Source organism: Glycine max, chromosome 20 (assembly GCF_000004515.6).
Source record: "Glycine max cultivar Williams 82 chromosome 20, Glycine_max_v4.0, whole genome shotgun sequence".
NCBI lineage: Eukaryota > Viridiplantae > Streptophyta > Magnoliopsida > Fabales > Fabaceae > Glycine > Glycine max.
Window position 1 is genome coordinate 36,310,593 of NC_038256.2, and position 21,237 is coordinate 36,331,829.

General features: G+C 31.1%; 2 protein-coding genes across 2 annotated transcripts; one reads left to right on the forward strand and one right to left on the reverse strand.

Annotated features, from left to right (window-relative positions):
* Positions 1 to 7,525: 7,525 nt before the first annotated feature.
* On the forward strand, positions 7,526 to 10,485 carry LOC100792873 (receptor protein kinase-like protein ZAR1). Its single transcript, XM_003555205.5, has 2 exons — positions 7,526 to 9,302; positions 9,418 to 10,485. The coding sequence occupies exons 1-2, from the start codon at positions 7,826 to 7,828 to the stop codon at positions 10,071 to 10,073; spliced, it is 2,133 nt and encodes a 710-aa protein (XP_003555253.1). The 5' UTR covers positions 7,526 to 7,825; the 3' UTR covers positions 10,074 to 10,485.
* Positions 10,486 to 16,276: 5,791 nt separating this feature from the next.
* On the reverse strand, positions 16,277 to 17,789 carry LOC100793397 (auxin-responsive protein IAA32). Its single transcript, XM_006606828.3, has 4 exons — positions 17,611 to 17,789; positions 16,884 to 17,120; positions 16,673 to 16,781; positions 16,277 to 16,560 (listed from the first exon to the last, which is right to left on the reverse strand). Exons 1-4 carry the CDS (start codon positions 17,753 to 17,755, stop codon positions 16,479 to 16,481), a joined length of 573 nt encoding a protein of 190 aa, XP_006606891.1. The 5' UTR covers positions 17,756 to 17,789; the 3' UTR covers positions 16,277 to 16,478.
* Between the last annotated feature and the right edge of the window lie 3,448 nt (positions 17,790 to 21,237).

Below are 21,237 nucleotides of genomic sequence, written 5' to 3' on the forward strand. Positions count from 1 at the left end.
ACAAATTTTACCCTCTTATTTTATTCAATCACGTAATCTTTATCTCTCAATTCAAAATTCAAAATTGGACATTGACTACACATGTTATTGATGGTTATGTGTCACATTTTTATTGGATAATGACGGTCACATGTCTTATTCTAATTGTGTTTTATTCTAATTGACCAATGACAAGTTAATGCATTTCATCTTTTATGGATTCGATATCCAATCAAAACATGACACGTAACAGTAGATCAAGATTGCGTGATTGGATAAAATAGGAGGACAAAATTTGTCAATAATTTTAAGAGGAGACCAAAATTAAAATTGGAGATAAATTAAGGGACCAAGAATATAATTTTACCTTAATTTTATTATAAAATAAAATGCATAATATTGTGGCTAAGAAAAATAATTATAAGTATTTTCCTTTCACCAAGAGTAATATTATTATTTGTCGCTGTTGTGTTGCATCAGACTGATAAGTGATAACACAGGAATAATTATTTATAAATTTTATCAATATTTATAATTTTTTTTATTATATCATAAATCTTATAATACTAATACTTTTTTTTCTATCTTATTGCATAATAGGTGTGCATAAAATATTTTCCGATAACACAATGTTTTCTTTTGTCAAGATATAGAGCTTGGGGACAGTATCTTTTTTCCTTTTTAAGGATGAGAACATTTTTTTTTCAATTGAAAAATGTTGATAGTTAGTATTATTAACTTTTTTAGTAGGAAAAAATAAATATGTAACTTTTTTTTCTGTTAACCATTCAATTCATCTTATATACTTAAGAATGGGAATAATATTCTTAATCAACAGCTAAAAGGTTAGATTTGCACCAGATAGTTCATAGATTATGGTGGTTATTTTAACATTATCATTTTAAATATTTATATAATATCGAGTATGATCGAATAGAGGCTCAATGATCCAATTCACCCTGTACAAACGGCAAAGATACGTGATTCTTCATGTCTTCTTAATTTCACGATAAAAAAAAAAAGGCTTAATCATTATTTTGATTCTTAAATTTGGAAATGTGGTTTTTTAGAGCCTGATTTTTTTTTTAAGTCTCTAATTTTTGAAAATTTAATTTTTTAGTTCCTCACATAATAAATTAACATTTATAATAAAATTTAATACTTTATGATGATTTTAAAATACAAATTTTAGCGATTAAAATATAAAAAAAAATAATGGCGACTAATATATAACATATTATCAAATTAAAATTATTCAAAATATAACTCATTTATGTTTTCATTAACATTTCTCATTTTGGTATAGACAGGGATTCATATTGTCATGGCACTAGGTTGGTTCATTTTTTAGATAAAGTGATACTCCTAATTATTACTCTATACTTAAGTTGGGGATCGAACACTAGATCTTGGTTCAGGCACTTAAGTGTCAAACCACGTGTACCAATAACTTTTTTATTTTTTATCTTCCTTTTCAAAATTTACTTATTACTCAAACTAGAAAACTCGACTAGATTGACCTGTCGGTTCGTTGGACCGAACTGGGAAATTGTTGACCAAAATAGAACCATGCCTATTTAGGCTAACCCAATGGATCCATCAATACATACTAGACTCAATAAACATAAGCTTGAATTCTGATATGATTAGGCCTAACCAAACTTCAAAAAATAAGGTCCGTATAAAATATAGAATGGTCTTACCTTGTCCATTTTTCATGTTTGGTCCATCGAGCAGACCCATTTGTTTATTTTTTTCAACTCGACTTATTGCATCAATCAATTTTTTTTACTCATAGAATTAAATTTGGGTGTACAAAAATAGTTTTATTTGTGAAACATGTGAGATCTAATATGTAAAATTTGAACCAATTAAAATTAAGCTTAAATATGTTGAAGGTCGATCCCTAAAATATACTTGAATTTCATAACCAATCCCTGAAATTTTTTTGCTTCTCATTGGGTCCCTAAAACTTCAAAAGTTTTATGGGAGATTCTTGTTGTTAGTATTCATCCAAAACATGATAATGTGTTCGTTAGTTGGACACATCAACGATATACGTGCAGAGTCATGTTAGAGATATCAATGACATGACATGTCACCTGATTTTTTTTATTTAATTTAATAGACTATTTTATTAAAAAAAGAAAATAAAGTTAAATATGTGCAACTAACAGAGGCCCACTTCATTTTTCCCATAACCTCGTGGCCGATCGCTGCCATCTTCCTCCTCCTCCAACGAACCCTACGCCAAGAAGCTCTTCTGCAACCATGAGAATCCTACTCAGTACAACTTCTCTGTCGTTCCCATTCCCCTCAACATCAACTCCCTTGTCAACAAGCACGGCTTTTTCCCTGTCCTCCGTCGCTGCATCTCCAACCCCTACACCTCTTTGGTGCCGACACTGTAGTCAAAGCAATCGTTGTCACCGGAGAGAGGCTCTAGGTTGCCTCCCTTGTTGTCGAGATTTCGACGAAACGTGTAAGATCTCTTTGATCCTTTGTCGGATAAGGTTTGTCCTGTTTGAGCTCTGAAGAAATTATTATGCCTGGTTCCGTGGTATGGAGGGTTCAGAAATTGAAACATGAAATTAAAGCTTTGATCTTTTTGGGTTTGGAATAATGGGTTTTGTTTGTTTTTTTATGGGTGTGTAATTACAGAGGCTATGAAGGATGAAAGAGCGTTTGAAAGAGATAAGAAAGTGGTGGGATGAAGTTATAAAAGATGAGGAAGAATGTGACATCCTCTATCCCAACATACATATTTATATAATATCATACATGAAAATATGAAATTAATTAAAAATTATTTTATTCAATAAACATAAAGGAGCTCACATAGGTAAAAGATTCACATTCGCACTAATCACAAAATTAAAAACTTATCAAATAAGGGTATGAAAACATCTTTGGCCCAAAACAAGGTCATTCAATTTTTACAAAAGGAAACAAGTTAAAAAATATAATAACATAAAGTAACATGTTGAGAACATTATGCAAATGATACAGAAACTCATGTCTCAATGTCACATCCTATCAGAGTATTGTGTTCCAGTATCCTCTAGCGTGAGGTTCTTCATAGTCATCCACCTAACCATCTTCTCCCACAAACACAAAGTTCGAGATCATCACAAGATCCAAACACAAATAACACACAGAGAGTGAATTATCACATTCCTAATTAATAGAGAGAAATGAGACAACATAGATATACATATCATATAAATGAAATGCAACTTACTTTAACATAACTCATGTCATTTCACCACTTATCATGTAACATCACATCTCAACACTACACATCTCACACATTTTCACATCATTTACGTACTCAAGGATCAAAATACAATATCAATATCGATCAATACACAAGCATTGTGCAACAAATATACTAAGACTCAATCTTATATGCAATGTGGTATCATGTTAGTGAAAAATCTCATCGGGCGCCTAAGATTACATGACAAGATAGATTACACACTGGTAAGTTAGGTCACTCTCACTAGATAAAATCATAGGGGACCAGTCAGGGTCACTCTATTTTGTGAGAACGCTCCAACCATATGGGATCAACATAGGCTTCAATGAACATTCAAACCGAATGTATTTACCCCCAAGACTTACATTTCGAAGAGTCCGCTAGGGTCTCTATCTCCTGATTCAGGATCTAACCCAGAAAATATTTTAGCACGCAGACTCTATCTAAGAACTGTATAAAACACACGACTCTTCAACTGTTCTCAAAATAACTTTAACTCATCGCGCCTCAAAATGATTAAATTCGTCGGGTTTCCACAGTGGATCTCATCACAATACTCGTCACACATTAGCTCGTCGCCCCTAAAGGATTTTATAGTTATGTGATTGTATGGTTCATAGCTCACAACTCAATGCACACGACATCTTAATACACACGTGTGATCTCACAATTTAACACATACTCAAATTGTTATTTACACATAGTTCATCACACTTCCATAATCACAAGACAACATGTTATCAACCCTCATGCATTATATACATGTCACACAATAATAATATTAATATGTTATGTTCATGTGATTAAACCTCTCAAACAATTTCACATAATAATGTCAAAATCAAAAGAATCAAAATCATAGGTCAAAAACATGAAAACATCAAAAGCACTCAATTTTATCAACCAATTCACGTTAGGGCATCAATTGGCTTGTCAAACACAACAATATCATAATTATAATCATAAAGGAAGAATCACAATACGGTAAACATTTCAAAATAAATCTCAATTTGATCCTCTAAGGATCCCTGCAAATGTTCATTTTAACCTCAATTACAATAAACTCATCCATTACCTCTAAGCGGGCATACATGTGTAATTCGGTAATGATAGCAATGTCTTTAGCGTTTCCCTAAGATTCCTCAAGCATTTCTTCTAGTTTCTCTGCTAGGGTTTCCAAGTGTCAGAGAGAAGGAGAAGTGAGTGGAGCCTCCATTTCAGTGTATCTGTGCAAGGGACATTTACTTCATCACAGACAATATTTCGTAAATCCCAACTGTTTGGATGTGTGAAATGAGTTCTAAACCTAGTGTTAAAATTTAATGATGATCTAATGGTTAACAAGTTCGAGATCATAGTTTTACTGAGATAGATTCGGGTGTATGTGAGAAAAAGAGAGCTATGTGCGAAGGACATTTCTCTAACCGCAGATGTTATTTCACAAATCCCAATGGTAGGAATGTGTGAACACAAGTTCCAAACTTGGTGTTCAAATTTCACAATAATCAAACTCATTTGATTTTCATATATTTCTCGAGATATTTTCTTACGAAGTTTTGTTATAACATCTATAATAGCCTTCGGTTTAGGTGGACAGCCCGACAAATAGACATCCACTGGGATTAGTTTATCCACGCCCCCCAACAGTACTATAAGAATCGGTACTAAACATCCCCCCCCCTGTAATTGTACATGCTCCTATAGCAATAACATATTTAGGTTCGGGCATTTTTTCATATAATCGAACTAAAGAAGGAGCCATTTTCATAATGACTGTGCCCGCAGTTAAAATTAGGTCTGCTTGCCAAGGACTCGATCATGGTACTAGTCCATAACGATCAAAGTCGAATCGTGATCCTATTAATGAAGCAAATTCAATGAAGCAACAACTAGTACCATAGAGAAGCGGAAGGAAAAACGAATTTGAGAGTAAGAGAGAGAGAGTGGATACTTATCATAAATGTAAAACTGATATAATATGTCTCTACTTATTGTTAGGGTACTCTCAACCTATTATTTACTTTATTTTTTTATTTTATAGAAAAAAATTTATTTTATTCCTTATCAAGTAAATAAATAAAATATCCTTTTTATTTCCTAAGAACATATATTTATTTTCTTTACCTTAAAATCATTATTTTAATTAATAAAACTATTTTTTTATTTATTTAATTACAAAAACCTCGTTATTTTTTTAAAATTCTATTTATTTTTAATTTATTTTATAAAAATGGAATGTTACAAAAGAAGATGGAGGCATAAGAAAAGAAGGGTGTGCAGTTGTTGCTGAAGATGACTAGGTCCTAGCTCAGGTGTGTGTGTGTCAACTAATCTTGGACTAGTGGAGGAGCGATGAGAGGAGAACCAACCGAGGAGGAAAGAGGTGGGGAGGTCAGTGTTGGTAGAGTCATGGAAGGAGGGAGAGGTGAGGAAGCCAGTGGTGGTGGCAAGGAGGATAACAGAGAAGGAAGAAGTGTTGTCGTCATTAACGATATAATTTATGTGTTTGAACATTTGACATGACTTCATATTGTATCATTGACATATATAATCAAGAGACACGTAATCACGTTTTGAATGGATAGTAACAATAACAATTTCTCACAAAACTTTTGAAATTTTAGAAATAAAAAAAAATTAAAAATCAATTGTGAATTTCAACATAAGCTTTAAAATTATCTCAAATCTCAAATTGAATTAAACTAAAGAGGCACTAACGGACGAAGAATATGCCCAACAGAGAACAATCATGGCTGACCATTGTTGTGTCCAAAGCATTCATTCCTCTGTTAAATTTCCCGGGTGTGTGTGTGTGTGTTTTTTTTTTATTATTACTGTGTGTATTAACAATCAATAATTCAATATCATGATCGTTGGCAACAAAATATCGGGATCCATCCTTGTCTGACCAACACCAGGTAAGCAGGCACAAGTACAAAATGTTCAGTTTAATATATTTTGTTCATTTTATTAACATAAATCTTGTAATACTTTTAAAAGGTATATAGATAAAATTGATAATTTCAATTCAGAATTTGATATTAATAATAATTATATATTAAAATTGAATAAATATAAATAATGATAAAGACTCTCATTTTTATATACTTTAAAAATACATATCAACACAATATTTTACAAATATGATTTATATGATAAGAACTTTAAAATAAAATATTGAATAATATAAGAATATATATAAGTAATAAAAATATAAGCTAAATTTATTTATATATAAATAATAAGAACAAATTTCAACAATATAATTAAAAATTAAAACTAATTAGAATGCATCATTAAAAAACATGTCATTGTTAAAAAAACAAAAGGAAAATAAAAACATTGTCCTCTTTAGTGTATGTTTGACAAGACCAGCATGTTTCAACTCATTTATATTTTTTTATTAATTAAAAAGTTTGTTTGATAATATTAATAATGTTCAGTGTATATTTAGTAAATATTAACTATAATTTTTTTAGATGTTAGTTTAAGCAATATTTTAGTTTCTAAATTCCAATTTCTTATGTTTTATTTTTTTATTCTTAAAATATTTATTATTCTTTTTTACCTTTTTTTACATAACAGAGATTTTTTTTTTCACAATCTTTTTAGCATACTTAAGTTAAGTATCTGTTATTTTTATCTTATTTAGTTGAAAATATTTTAAGATATAACAAATTTAATAATAGGATATATTTAAAATGTTTTATTTTATATATAAAAGTGTAAGAGTTTAAAATTAACTAAAAATGTAAAATTATAATTACCAAAAATAATTTATCCATAAAATTAAATTTAATATTTAGAAAATATTATATAGCATATATATATATATATATTTATTTATTTATCATTTAATATTTATTCATTTCTTCAATGAAATATTTATCACTTCATAAATATTTTTATTAAACATTTTTAATTCAATAAATTAACTTGTTGACTTTTAGTTAATAATTTTGAATTAAATGATTGATTACAAATAATTAATGTAATTAATTGCTGAAGATAAGATTAAATTATTTAAATATTATCTGAGTTTAATTTTTTATAAAAATAATTTTTAATTAAATTTTACTTGCCTTTGATTCGATTGAACTTCAATTTAACGGGGATTTTTTTTTTTCTGAAAAAAAAAACTAACAATTTCGAACTACCGATAGTTTTTGGGTCAGTTTTTAATTAACTTTTTTACCTTTTTTTTTTTCAAACATGCTCTAACTTTGATAAAAGAAATATTGCGAGAATTTGAGAATAGTACTCGTGTAGTGAGTTGTTGTTTCTCTCTCTTCATTGTCTCTCACCAACAACCTAGTAACTCTCCCCGAGGCTTTGGTCTTGCTTTCCCATTCTTCAACACTTCCTTTTCTCACTATTCTGTTTAAGCTTTTCTCGCACACAGCCTAGCCTGCATTCTCTTTCTCTCTGTCTTTCCACCTCTTTTTTCTTCTATTTTCTTTTCCGTAACTCAAACCAGCTTAAGCTTAAGCTAACCTCACTACCGACCCTTCTTCTTCTTCTTCTTCTTCTTCTTTCCCTTGCATTTTTGGATTTGCTCCAACGGTCACTTTGTTGGAGGAAGGAGAAATGCCCCCTTTTGCTTTGTTGTTTTTTCTTCTTTCCTGCAACTCTCTTGCACCTGTGGTGCATTCTCTGAATGCCGAAGGTTCTGTGCTTTTGACACTAAAGCAGTCCCTTACAGACCCACAAGGATCCATGAGTAACTGGAATTCCTCCGATGAAAACCCTTGTTCATGGAATGGGATCACTTGCAAGGACCAAACTATTGTGTCCATTAGCATCCCTAAGAGGAAACTCTATGGCTCTCTTACTTCTTCTCTGGGATCTCTCTCCCAGCTCCGCCATGTCAATTTCAGGAACAACAAGCTCTTTGGAAACTTGCCTCCACAGCTCTTTCAGGCTCAGGGACTTCAAAGCTTGGTGCTTTATGGCAATTCACTTTCTGGGTCTGTTCCAAGTGAGATTCAGAACCTCAGGTACCTTCAAGCTCTAGATTTGTCACAAAATTTCTTCAATGGATCGTTGCCTGCTGGAATTGTCCAATGCAAGAGACTCAAAACCCTTGTTCTCAGTAAGAACAATTTCACTGGCCCTTTGCCAGATGGGTTCGGTACTGGTTTGTCTTCTCTGGAAAGACTAGACCTTTCTTTCAATAAGTTCAATGGGTCAATTCCCAGTGACTTGGGAAATCTTTCAAGCCTGCAAGGAACTGTTGATTTGTCTCATAATCATTTTAGTGGTTCAATTCCAGCTAGCCTTGGTAATCTGCCTGAGAAGGTTTACATTGATCTTACTTACAACAGTTTAAATGGTCCAATACCCCAAAATGGTGCTTTGATGAATAGAGGACCAACTGCTTTTATTGGCAATCCTGGTCTATGTGGTCCTCCTTTGAAGAATTCATGTGGCTCTGATATTCCATCTGCTAGTTCACCTTCTTCATTTCCATTTATTCCTGATAACTACTCACCTCGGGATGGTAATGGTTCAAGGGGAAGTGAGAAAAACAAAGGGCTAAGTAAGGGAGCTGTGGTTGGCATTGTTGTGGGTGATATAATTGGAATTTGCCTTTTAGGTTTGCTGTTCTCTTTTTGCTACTCAAGGGTTTGTGGTTTTAACCAGGATCTGGATGAGAGTGATGTAAGCAAGGGAAGGAAAGGGAGGAAAGAGTGCTTCTGCTTCAGAAAGGATGACTCTGAGGTTCTATCTGATAATAATGTTGAGCAGTATGATCTTGTCCCATTAGATTCCCATGTGAACTTTGATTTGGATGAGCTTCTCAAGGCTTCAGCTTTTGTTCTGGGTAAGAGTGGAATAGGGATTATGTACAAAGTGGTGCTTGAAGATGGACTTGCTTTGGCTGTGAGAAGATTGGGAGAGGGAGGTTCTCAAAGGTTTAAAGAGTTCCAAACAGAGGTTGAAGCAATAGGGAAGTTAAGGCATCCAAATATTGCAACTCTGAGAGCCTATTACTGGTCTGTTGATGAGAAGCTTCTCATATATGATTATATACCCAATGGAAGCCTTGCTACAGCAATTCATGGTAAGTTTTGTAAGCACAAGCCTTTTTTTTCTTATTGGCAATTACTGACCTTTCGGCCTAACCTAACACTTTGTTTTTGTTCATTTGATTGTTTGGTTCCATTTTATAACTTCAGGGAAGGCTGGACTTGACACATTCGCACCACTATCTTGGTCCTATAGATTGAAAATCATGAAAGGAACTGCAAAGGGATTGCTCTATCTTCATGAATTTAGTCCCAAAAAATATGTCCATGGAGACCTCAAGCCAAGTAACATACTTCTTGGACACAACATGGAACCCCACATTTCTGACTTTGGAGTTGGGCGCCTTGCAAACATTGCCGGAGGGTCTCCGACCTTGCAATCGAACCGAGTGGCCGCGGAGCAACTACAGGGAAGGCAAAAGAGCATATCCACTGAAGTCACAACCAATGTGTTGGGAAATGGTTATATGGCACCAGAAGCACTGAAAGTGGTGAAGCCATCACAGAAGTGGGATGTGTACTCATATGGTGTGATATTGTTGGAAATGATCACAGGAAGATCATCCATTGTCTTAGTGGGGAACTCAGAAATAGACCTTGTTCAGTGGATTCAGTTGTGCATTGAGGAAAAGAAGCCAGTGTTGGAGGTGTTAGACCCTTACTTGGGTGAAGATGCAGATAAGGAGGAGGAGATTATTGGAGTTTTGAAGATTGCAATGGCTTGTGTTCATAGCAGCCCCGAAAAGAGACCTACTATGAGGCACGTGCTTGATGCTTTGGATAGACTGAGTATTTCCTCTGATTGAGAAATTTCAGGGAGCTGTGCACTGTGAATCCAGCTCATTTGTGTAGCTTTTGCCTTTTACTCTGTCTTGGTCACGTTTAACAATGTCTTCTTCAAGCTCATGAATCCTTGTTATTGGTTGGAGCACTAGAAGAGAAATTCATCTTGTTTGAGCAAAAATCATCAATTTTTCTGCTACAACCTACGAGACATGGCATGCTTTGGGGACTCATTATTTTTTTATCCTTTCTTTTAACCCGAATATATATAATTTAATTTACCATCCATACGATCCAAATTAGTTTTATTTAATCTAAGTCATCAGTTTACTGTTAAAATGTGTCATGTTCATTGTACATGAAATCAAGAATAATGCCTTTTTTTTTTATTTTCACACGACAATGGAGTTAAATTATAACTTAAGGTTCCACGTACCTAGGTGAACTTAATGGGTTATACATGAATAATGCCTTGGTGTCAAAAGAACAGTGTTGCTGTTTTAGTATTGTCATGTCTGAGTCTTGATGAGGACAGTGGAAAGACTTGGTTGGGTTCCTAATGGTGATCTTATCGCATCACCATTCAATTGACTGGACGTTTTGTTCTTAACCCCTCTAATCAGTATCGGTAATGGGGTTGACGCATCATTCGCCTTTTTGCACCATTAAAGGGCGTGTTTGGAATCTTATTAGGTCAAATATTTTTTGTACGGTTTGGGAGTAGTGCGTGTTCATTATTTCAGTAATTTTCATAACATATGTAGTTTAGTTTTTTTTTGTTTTTTGTTTTCACGAGTTAATAAAATTTAATTATTTGAAGATTGACCATAATAATAGGCAAGTGTATACAATAATTTCTTTGGTCACGTACTTGTAACCTATTTTAAGGTATGACTTGAATTTTAACACACTATAAGAGCATGCTTGTTTTGCCATTGGAAATATTGCAATGCTGGAGTTCCTTTACTCAGGCTTCAACTCTCCAAAGTCCAAAGTTTTATTCAAACATATACTAAATTTATTTCTGGACACACGTCCAATATGCAACATGCACGTAAGGAATAAATCGCATCAAAATTGATTTTACATATAAGCAAAAGTGTATAGCGTCTAGTGAATGTGCGTCAAGTGAACTACTTCAGTGCCAAAACAAACACGTAAATCATAAACTATATCTCTAAATTTTTCTGCATTATTATTATTAGATAAAGTAATAAATTTTTTATATTTTTTAAGACACTAAATATATCTATTTTATTTAATATTTTCCTTACGAAATACTAATTAGAAGAGATAATGTATAAGAAATTTTTGTAAGAGACATAGTATTAGTAATATAATGGTAGCTTACTTAGACAATAATAAATTAACTTACGAAAGCAATTTAATTAAATATGTTAAGAAAAAGCACTAACAAAGTAAATGATGTATAAAAAAATAGGGAGAAAGAGAGAGAAATGAATAAAAGATACATAATTATTAATACTATTCTTTTCAAAATCATATATTTATCAAATAAAATAATTATATTATATAGTTATTATTTTTATTTAATAAATGATAAATATTTACGAAATAATAATATTTTGATCAAATAAGATTTGTATTATATAACTTATAAAATATTAAAAAGCAATACGAAGTTAAAATAATAGTCAAGTTTTCAAGTATCACACAGATAATGAGGAGAACATGCATTTACATGTGATACATATACAAAAGTTATGAGGTAAGATAGCTCTTGTCTTATTTCTTAACCATTTTTTAATTATGCAGACAGTTACAACTTAACATTGGATAACCAATAAGTTTGGTACGAGTGATATCAAACTTGGTCTTTTTTAAGCAAAGTTTCAAATAGGAGTTTTGTAAATGATGAATACTTTATACCAATAACGTGATAGAAAAAACTTAACATTGAATATTTATAGATTTAAACTTTACTAAATACTTTATATCAATAACATCATAAAACAAAAACTTAACATTGGATATTTATTACTTCAGTAAATGTTGATAGGTGAGTTAAAAGTTTAAAATAAAAATTCAACCTAAACCAATAAATCATTAGAAATTATTAGTTTTTTTTTGTCCTAGGTCATAGATCACAGGTGTCTCCCAATCTATTGGATCAGAGACTATCTCACTTGTGATGCCTAACAATCGCTGACTCAAGAAAATTTTGCACACGGTGAAATCAAATACGGGTTCTTCGACTAAATAGATCATTCTCACTCATGTGAATGCATTGAGATCTTATACCACTGTGTCAACCTTTTTTTTTTTAATAAATCATTAGTTGAATTCAGAATTGGACAAATTAATAATTGGTGTAGATCACCCACTCTCTATTTTTTTAGGCTTAAATGTAATTTTCATTCATTTATTTTACTCAATATGTAATTTTGATCTCTTTATTTTAAAATTGAGAGATTTGGTCCTCTTATTTTAAAAAATTTATAATTTTGATCTTCCTATTTCAAAATACAAACATTTGATCCCCATATTTTAAAAAAACGTAATTTTGATTCTCGTATTTTAGAAAATCTATAGTTTTGATTTAATCTTTAATTTTGCCAACATTTTATTTTTTATTTCTTATTTTGTAATTAATTAAATTATTTTTTAATGATACCTTAAAAGAAATATATTAGATTCAGGATTCAATTGAACCAAAAAAAAAAGAAATAAAACATAGACAAAATTAAAATTTTGATAAAAATTACAAAAAATTTAAAATACAAGAATTAAACGTCTAAAATCACGTATTTTTAAAAAGTAAGAAGATGAAATTTCTTAATTTTAAAATAATATGAATCAAAACTACCTATCCAATAAAATAGGGGTACATAATTGCATTTAAATTTTTTTATTACTACTATAATGTTACATTTTTTTTTTTGTTGAAAAAATTACAGTATTTAATTTATCTCTAAGAAATTGGTGTAGATATACCCAAATATAACGATAGATTTTTAATTAAGTCTAACTATCTGCGTCACTGATCGAATCACTATTGGGTAAGAATCAGTAAAATTGTCGGTGACCCTTAATGGTGGTCCCTTTAGGTTACTTAAACATTTACCGGTACTCCACTGTCATCCCTTACAACCATTATTAAAAGTTCATTAATACAGTATATTGAAGTTACTGTATATACTTTTTTATTAATAATATTAACTAAATTTATATTTATTTGTCAACTTCACTCTTATTATTGCTTTTTTTGTATCTCTTTATGACTTTATCTAACTTTTTTCCTTATGATTTTATATTATATGTTATTAAATATATTATAAATTAAAATATACTTTAAATATTATCAATTCAATTATATGTGATTCATTTGTGAACCGGTATTTATATTAGTTCAATGGTTAGTACAGTTTAAAAACATTAGTTAATTTTGCTGATAATTTTTTCATTGATTTTTATTAACTCTCGACTTTATATATGCATAAATGACACGACTGACTGTAGTATGTATTTATCTAATTGTACCCTTCTTTCTCAAACTTTGTGATTAAGCGAAGAAAGAATAACAAAAGACAAAAGTAACGAGCTTCAAAGTCAAATTCCTTACATTTTGCTTCATGGGTTGTTTCATTGGCAACTACATAGCTTAACATAGCTGTCTGCAGGTCTAGGATAGGTGGGTAACTATGGATGAATGGTGGGAGGAAAAAGATAAATATTACATTTTTTATCAGGAGTTTAGTATTTTGAGTTTTATGCACATGATAAATATTGAAATTATCAACAAATATAATAAAAAGCTATTGTGATATGGGAGTGCTGAAAGTTGCTTCGTTATGCAAATTTTCTTAGTTTTTAGTTGATTTATTACATGCAAATTGTTTAAGGTTCCAAACTAAAAATGTTTACGACTCAAAATGGTAGTTCTTCATTGTGAGTATTGCAAGAATCTGTAACTAATCATAAACCATTAGCGCCGCTGTGCTATATATTTGGTACGAAGGAAAATAAAAGAGACTTATCTTTTGACCAATAACTTTTTTAAAAAGTCCAATTTTTAAAAATTTGATTATTCTAAGATTTAAAATGAGAAATCGAAAGAGTTGATTTTTACAAATTATGTTAAGTTGCTTGCACTTCACAAATTTTAGTAATTAAATGATTTTTTGCATTATCAGTTATAAGTATTCCTCATGTTGCGCTCTAAGTCTAAGATGCATGTATATTCCATAAGATTTTGCTGACTACACACATTTGTAAATTTTACAAACTTTATGAGATATACCCTACATTTTTTTTACGTTGATAAAGACGACATTGGGCTTGGGATGGCTTAACATGCGGCGCGAATTGAGGTGAAATGTTAAGGGTGTAGCGGGTTTCTTTAGGTTAGGATGAAGAAATTTATGACTCAATTTAATTAAATTTAAATGAGTTGTTTTGTATTGATTTTTTAAGAATAAAAATAAACTCAGGTCAATTTAACTTGTTTGTAAATATTTTGAATTGAGTTGGGTTGAATCAATAAGTCAAAATATTTAATTTTATTTGTTTTTTTTAAATGTAATATTTTTATAAGTTAATTTTTTTATTAAATGAATCAAACACAATAGTTTATTATTAGATTTTTATTAAAAAGAAAATATTATAATATTATCATACTTCAATAAGCACAATGAAAAGAGTTTCAAACATTTTTTTTACAAAAATCAATAAGATATTATGAAATTTACTCTTTATAAATAGATTTAAAATATTTATAGAAATTCATCTAAAATAACTTTAATAAGTAAAATTCTTGTTGTTTTGATCCTCAAGTTAAATGTGTTGATATTTACTTAATTATTCATGTTGATAAGTCTATATAATTAATAATCAATAATATTTGATTTTTTAAAAATTTAAAAATATATATTATATATTACATATAATAATAATAATAATAATAATAATTTAATATAAATTAACGAGTTAATAATTCAATAAATTTAGATATTAAAACTCATGATTTAATCAAAAATTTAAAATATTTAATTGATTTGATTAAAGTTAAACTCAAATATAAAAATTACTCAATCAATTTAAACTGTTTGAGTTGATTTACGTGGATGAGATGCTCCCACTTAGGCCCCTAAGAAATGAACTCTAACCGTACCAAAAATAATGATGGCTGTCATTTGTATTTAACTGCTAATTAGTCTCATCATTCTTTTGACTTTGACACGCAGCATTTTTCCCAGTTTGAGTTTCACATGGTTTGTTGTGAATTTAGTGCCAAAGCTAGAATATTAAAAATAAAAACTTTTGTATCACGTTTGCTATATTTGTAATAAGTTGGAAGCTATATATATGGTATCTATTTTCTTCCTATTGACAAAGAAAGCCCACAATATGAGAAAATAAACAAAAGTCTAAGGCTTTTTCATCTTCTTGCTTACAAACAGTAAAATAACTGATAAATTAGTTAAACATTGAAAATTGTAAAGTTATTGAATTAGAAATATCTGATAAAATTTATCGTTCAACAAACCAATAAATTAAGATAACTAAAATAACAGAAGGATAAGTTGGTATGATTTTGTTTCATATAACTCTTTTATTTTGTAGAAAAAAATAGCAAAGAATAAAAAAAGAATTTAATAAGTTATAAACTATAAATTCAAGTGGTGTGAAAATTGTTAAACATAAAATTTTATTTTAATTAAACAAATTTATAAAGCTAGTAAAACATATGTATTTTTTTTAGAGATAATCATGTTCAAGTCATTGTTAAACACTAAACATTGACACATGTCTCATGGTTCAAATTTTGATTTTCTGCATCATAAATGACTATAACTAGATCAAACTCTTTTTCATAACTTGTAAGATAATTTATTATCTTGTTTTTTTATTGGTGAAAATCAAATACAGAAAATTTACAATAACTAACCTACGCTGATCAATTAACCATTAACTAAAACAACTTAATTATAATTTACGGTAATAAATAGGATGAGTATGAATGAAGAACTCTGATATAAGCCAATGGCGGGAAACATGTCATTGTCACAGTGAAAGGAACTTGAGAGACAACTGTATTTTCTAAATTAGTAGCATGAAATTTGAGAGAAATAACGGAGAACAGTTGTCTCGGTAGTGATTGCTATTTACTAGGTATTAATTTAATGCAACAATGTTGTACTGAGCAACTACATTATAGCGATGGACCCATAGTCACCCAAATGAAGCCTTAAAGTCCTTGATTGAATTTTGGAAGTGATTATTGGTATTCCATTTTAATCATTACATGTCACGTAAGGTACGTTTCCATCACGGACTTGCTTTCTAATATACCATGTGCACTAGTTTGAATGAATCCATCAACTATTACATGGCCAAAACAACTTAACAGAAGGACATCAAGACAACTTTGATTAATTTAATTTCTACTCAAGTAAGAGACACGGAATTTAGGTGCATCTTGATGAATAGGAAACAATGCCCGAATTCTTTCTTGCAATCCTCAACCGCTTCACACATTCTATAAACTCTCTGCGACAAAAATAAAAGAAGTGAAAGAGAGAAAAAAAAAACCCAGTTAGAATTATTGATAAAATGACCTATAATAGAATTTAGAAAATTTGGCAAGTAAAACGGGACCTACTTCCATGGTACATCACCGACAGGCCTCCAATTATCTTGTCTGTCCTTGTAGAACAATGAGTACTCTGATCCCGATTGGAACAGTCGTAATCCAGAAACAGATTGGCTTCCTGAATTGTACAATAAGTTAAAAACATGTTACTAGTTTAAATAAAATTATACTAAAAATTAAAAATATCTTGGAAGTGTGCATTATTGATCATTCTGCCTACCAAACATGTCTTCTAATTGGAGTGCTAGACTTGAGTATCCACCATGATCAAGTACACAAATTTTCCTACCAATGGTAACCCCATCCATGTTAACCTTCACATAAGCCCACCTCTCATTGCTCTGGACGCCCTCTATCTCTTCATCAAAATTTTGGTGGACGGATCTAGAATGCATTGTTCTTGAATTCTTGAGATTGAGATTGGAGTGAGGCCAATCCATAAGCTCTTCATCATACACTGATTGCAAATATAGTTTCATTAGACTATATGAGGACAGCTCGAGAAAGAGAGTGGGAAATTAATTAAGTTCAAATTGTTAATGTTACAACTTCAAAGTTAGGTATTAGTTGATTTCCTGCTAACAATGTTAGTAATATAACTCATCTCGGATGAATCATCAACATACAAATGACATTAATTACACATGACTAAACTGAATTGACTTATGAATTTTCTTCTTAGAATTTAATTTCTATGCAACTTTAGTGTTTTATACTATCAACTTATAAAAAATGATGTTGGTATAAATTTTAAGATAATTATTATAAAAGTCAGTAAAATTATTGTACATGATAATCTTTGATAGATTAATAGTGTAAAAATCTTTTATATTTTTTATTTATATACTATTTACTCTCTTTTTTTTATCAAAAATATCTGCCTAAAGGGTGTATGAGAAATTAGAAAAATGAAGAATTAAAAGAATGAAGGAGGGGTGAACCCATACAGTTGGCAGAAGAATGGTAAGCTTCATGTCGAACAGTTCCTAGACTAAGACCCAGATCAATTATGCCATCATCTTGTTTTTCTTGGTAGAAAACTGAGTGCAAAGTTGAAGAGTTCAAAAGAAACCTTGATGTGTTTGATTCCATTTGGGAACTGCTGGACTTAACTTCTCAATGTAGGTATTGTTAGTCAAGGTCTAGTGAGTTGCATTTGTAGACTTTATCTATTTATAGTGAAAACTTAGAGTATCTAAATGAGACATGAAAGAGCACATGGAAGACAATGAAGCGTCCTCCATTATCAATCATTAAATGCACAAAGCTTATCTTCTGTTACTGTCTACATGGAACACAAGGTAAAAACAAGACACCCCAAGAACAAAGGATGGCCAAATTGATCCTAACAGAAGTTATTCTGGATTCTGCTTCCTGACATTGCTACAAATGCTCAGACTCTTTTTATGACAATATTCCATGGTGATAGAAACCCGAGGACAGCAACTGGAAAATACTAATGAACATTAAACTGGCTCATACCAACATATAAATTCATTTAGAGTAAAAAATGGTAAGCTAATTATACAGGAAAAGCTAATAGTTCAATACTTCATTTATTTTTTTAAATCAGCAAAGAGAAATATTATTAAGAAAAACGGTACCAGTAGTACCAATAAGTTGTAGTTACATCACTTTGGGGTTATATTATATTTGTGAGTTCAGTCGTGATAATCTACTAGCAACATCTATTGTAATAGTCTTTTTATTTTATTTTATTGTATAGTCGTACGGAAGATAAAATGATCTCATGTATATTATCTAAATTTCTCGGTACTTAGCCGACTCTAGTTGGTTTAGTGTAATAGTATCTGATACAGGCAGAGATGGCGCGTCTAATTTTAGAAGTATTATCATAACTTTGAAACCTATACGGTGAATCCTTTTTGTTATTTATAGGCTAAATGCACAATGGATACTAATGTTTGCACAACATTTCTGTGCATCATTTTATACATCGCTCCAATTCTTGCACAGGGGATCCAGTGATCCACGTGTTTAGGACATGTAAAGAAATCAATTATTATACAATACTTTGATGTCAACAAGTGATGTACTTATGCAAATGAAGAAGTGTGTGCAGAAATAATTTCAATATGTTATACATGTCCCAAATAAGCAATACTTCTAAATATTAGCATTTTCTGTCAGAAGAAAATCCATGTCCATTTGCAGAGATTAATGAAATACTTGAATCCAATATGACATGCTTATAGGAATTCATTAACTTGCATATAAGTTTAAGTTTATATTAAAAAGTAGTATATAAGTGGACTGATTATTAGGGTTTAGGGCTTGAATTTTTAAAATTCTACGAGTCCTTGAGCTTATCTAAGCAACGTGGCGATATAGGCATAAAGCTCACATTTGAATATTTGTTGAGTTATCCACATATGACAGGAGTACCACTTTTCACGGGAACAGAGACCTGGTCAGATCACAGCATCCCATGCCACTATGCTTTAGCAGGAAATGTCGTTTCTTGTTTTTTTTTTTTTTAAAATGTGTTACAAGTAGACAGAACAAATACTAGCGGTACTAAATTAAAATAGATCAACTTTAATCTTGATCTCAACAAGCTGCATAGATTGGAACTATATAGAAAACGAGTTTCTGTACCTATGTGTCTGGGTAAAATATTAGCAGTCCTGGATAATAATGGAGGCATATGGTATCTGATATTTTAATACTGATAAGAAAGATATCGGTATTTTAAATGCACACTAGATTCAAAATTTGCACTTTGCAGACTTAATTATTAGCAAAAGAAAACTGATCAAACTATAAAATTTTCGATTTTTATCCTCTTACTTTTTAATGGTAAAATTGGGTCCTTTCATTTGCAAAATTCGTGAATTTGGTGCATCCGTCCAAAAGGTCTCATTGACTATTAGAAACTTACGTTGACCTGTGGTGTGACATGTAACTTAAATTATTGGTTAGTTTGTAGTTCTCTTAATTAATAATTAACATCAAAACCACCCTGACTCTGCAATGGCTGAATCCTAACCTTCTCCCAAAACACCAAACTCTCATTCCTCTTCAATTAAACCCACGACACTACTCCCCTTCTCATCGTCACTGTTGGAACTGAATAGAAGAGAAAACGAAGTTGAACGCGCCGTTTGGGAACAGAATCCAGCTTCGAGATCCACGATTACGAACCCTTCAACAAGGAGCAGTAGCCGTCAAATCCTAGTTCAACCATGGCCGCAAGAGGAGGAAGAAGAAACTCATAAATTTGTTTCTTTTTTTAATTTATTTTGGATTTGGATTGGAATGGAGACTTTGTGAGGAGAATTGAGTATAGGATCTAGATTTGTGTTGTAGATTTGGGTTAGATCTGGATCTGGGTTGTAGAGAGGGAAATCAAAGGTCATTGTGTTGCAGACGTTGTTGGTGGTGACGAACTTGGCAGTGTCGGTGGTGTTGTCGACATTGTGCGCAAGGTTAGTGGTGATTGGTGAGGGTTTGGTTTAAATCTGGATTTGGGTTGTAGAGAGGGAAATCAAAGGTCACTACTATCTCGCGAAGGTTGGTGGTGGTGCTGAACTCGTCGACGCCGGTGGTATCGTCAACGGCGTTGTGTGCCGGTGCCCAGATGTAGTGAGGCAGAATAGGGTAAATGGGAAAAATGAAAATAAAATTTAACTAACGGTCTCTAACGGTAAAATGAACACTAGAGGGATCCAATTTTGTCATTAAAAAGTAGGGAGATAAAAAATGAAAATTTCGTAAATCAGAAATATCAAAATTACAATTAAGCTAAGAAAATTTGACACATCAACTTCTCGAGTACTAATCTTCCCCTACAACGATTGTTTCAAGTAAAACCAAGGTTGATTTAGATACAATTCTTGGTGGTGTCAAGATCAAAATCGATGCATCAAATTATTGCAAGTGACGAGTGTAAAAAGGAGTCTCGAATTAGATGAAAATCTATAAATTGAACTAGATATAAGTAGTAATAACTCAAATTTGATGCATTAAAATTTTAAGTTGAATGTGATGTTTACTTAATTGGTTTGTACTTGACCCATTATTGAAGATACATCGATGGCCGTGCACTTTAATGCCTCATTGAAATGCAATAAACTTGTGTGTTGAAGAGTTCATCAACTTCTCACTGTTGACCTATTATTGATCTAGTCACTGTTTGCCTCTCAAGATTTGAGTCCCCGTTAAAAAGTACCAAACTTCACAACTTAGACTTTTCAATTACAATCTGCCTTATGTGTTGAGATTCTCTTAAAAATCTTAATAAGAAGCTCTCCAAAGATTGTCCCAAACTCTTACAATTTAAGAACTTCTCACCATGTCTCTCATATTTAATTTAAGCTATGATAATAATTTCATCTCTATCCAAAAAAACATATATAAAAGGTTGAAATATAAGACAGCCACGTTTCGAGAAGACAGCCATATAATGTGAATCAATATTCAAGGGGATGTTCAAAACTGAACGAAATCAATAACTGAAAAAAAATGTATTTTTATTTGAAATTTTGAATTCAGTTTAATATTTTATTTCTAGTATCAAAATCAAACCACAACTTTAATCTAATAAAATTACT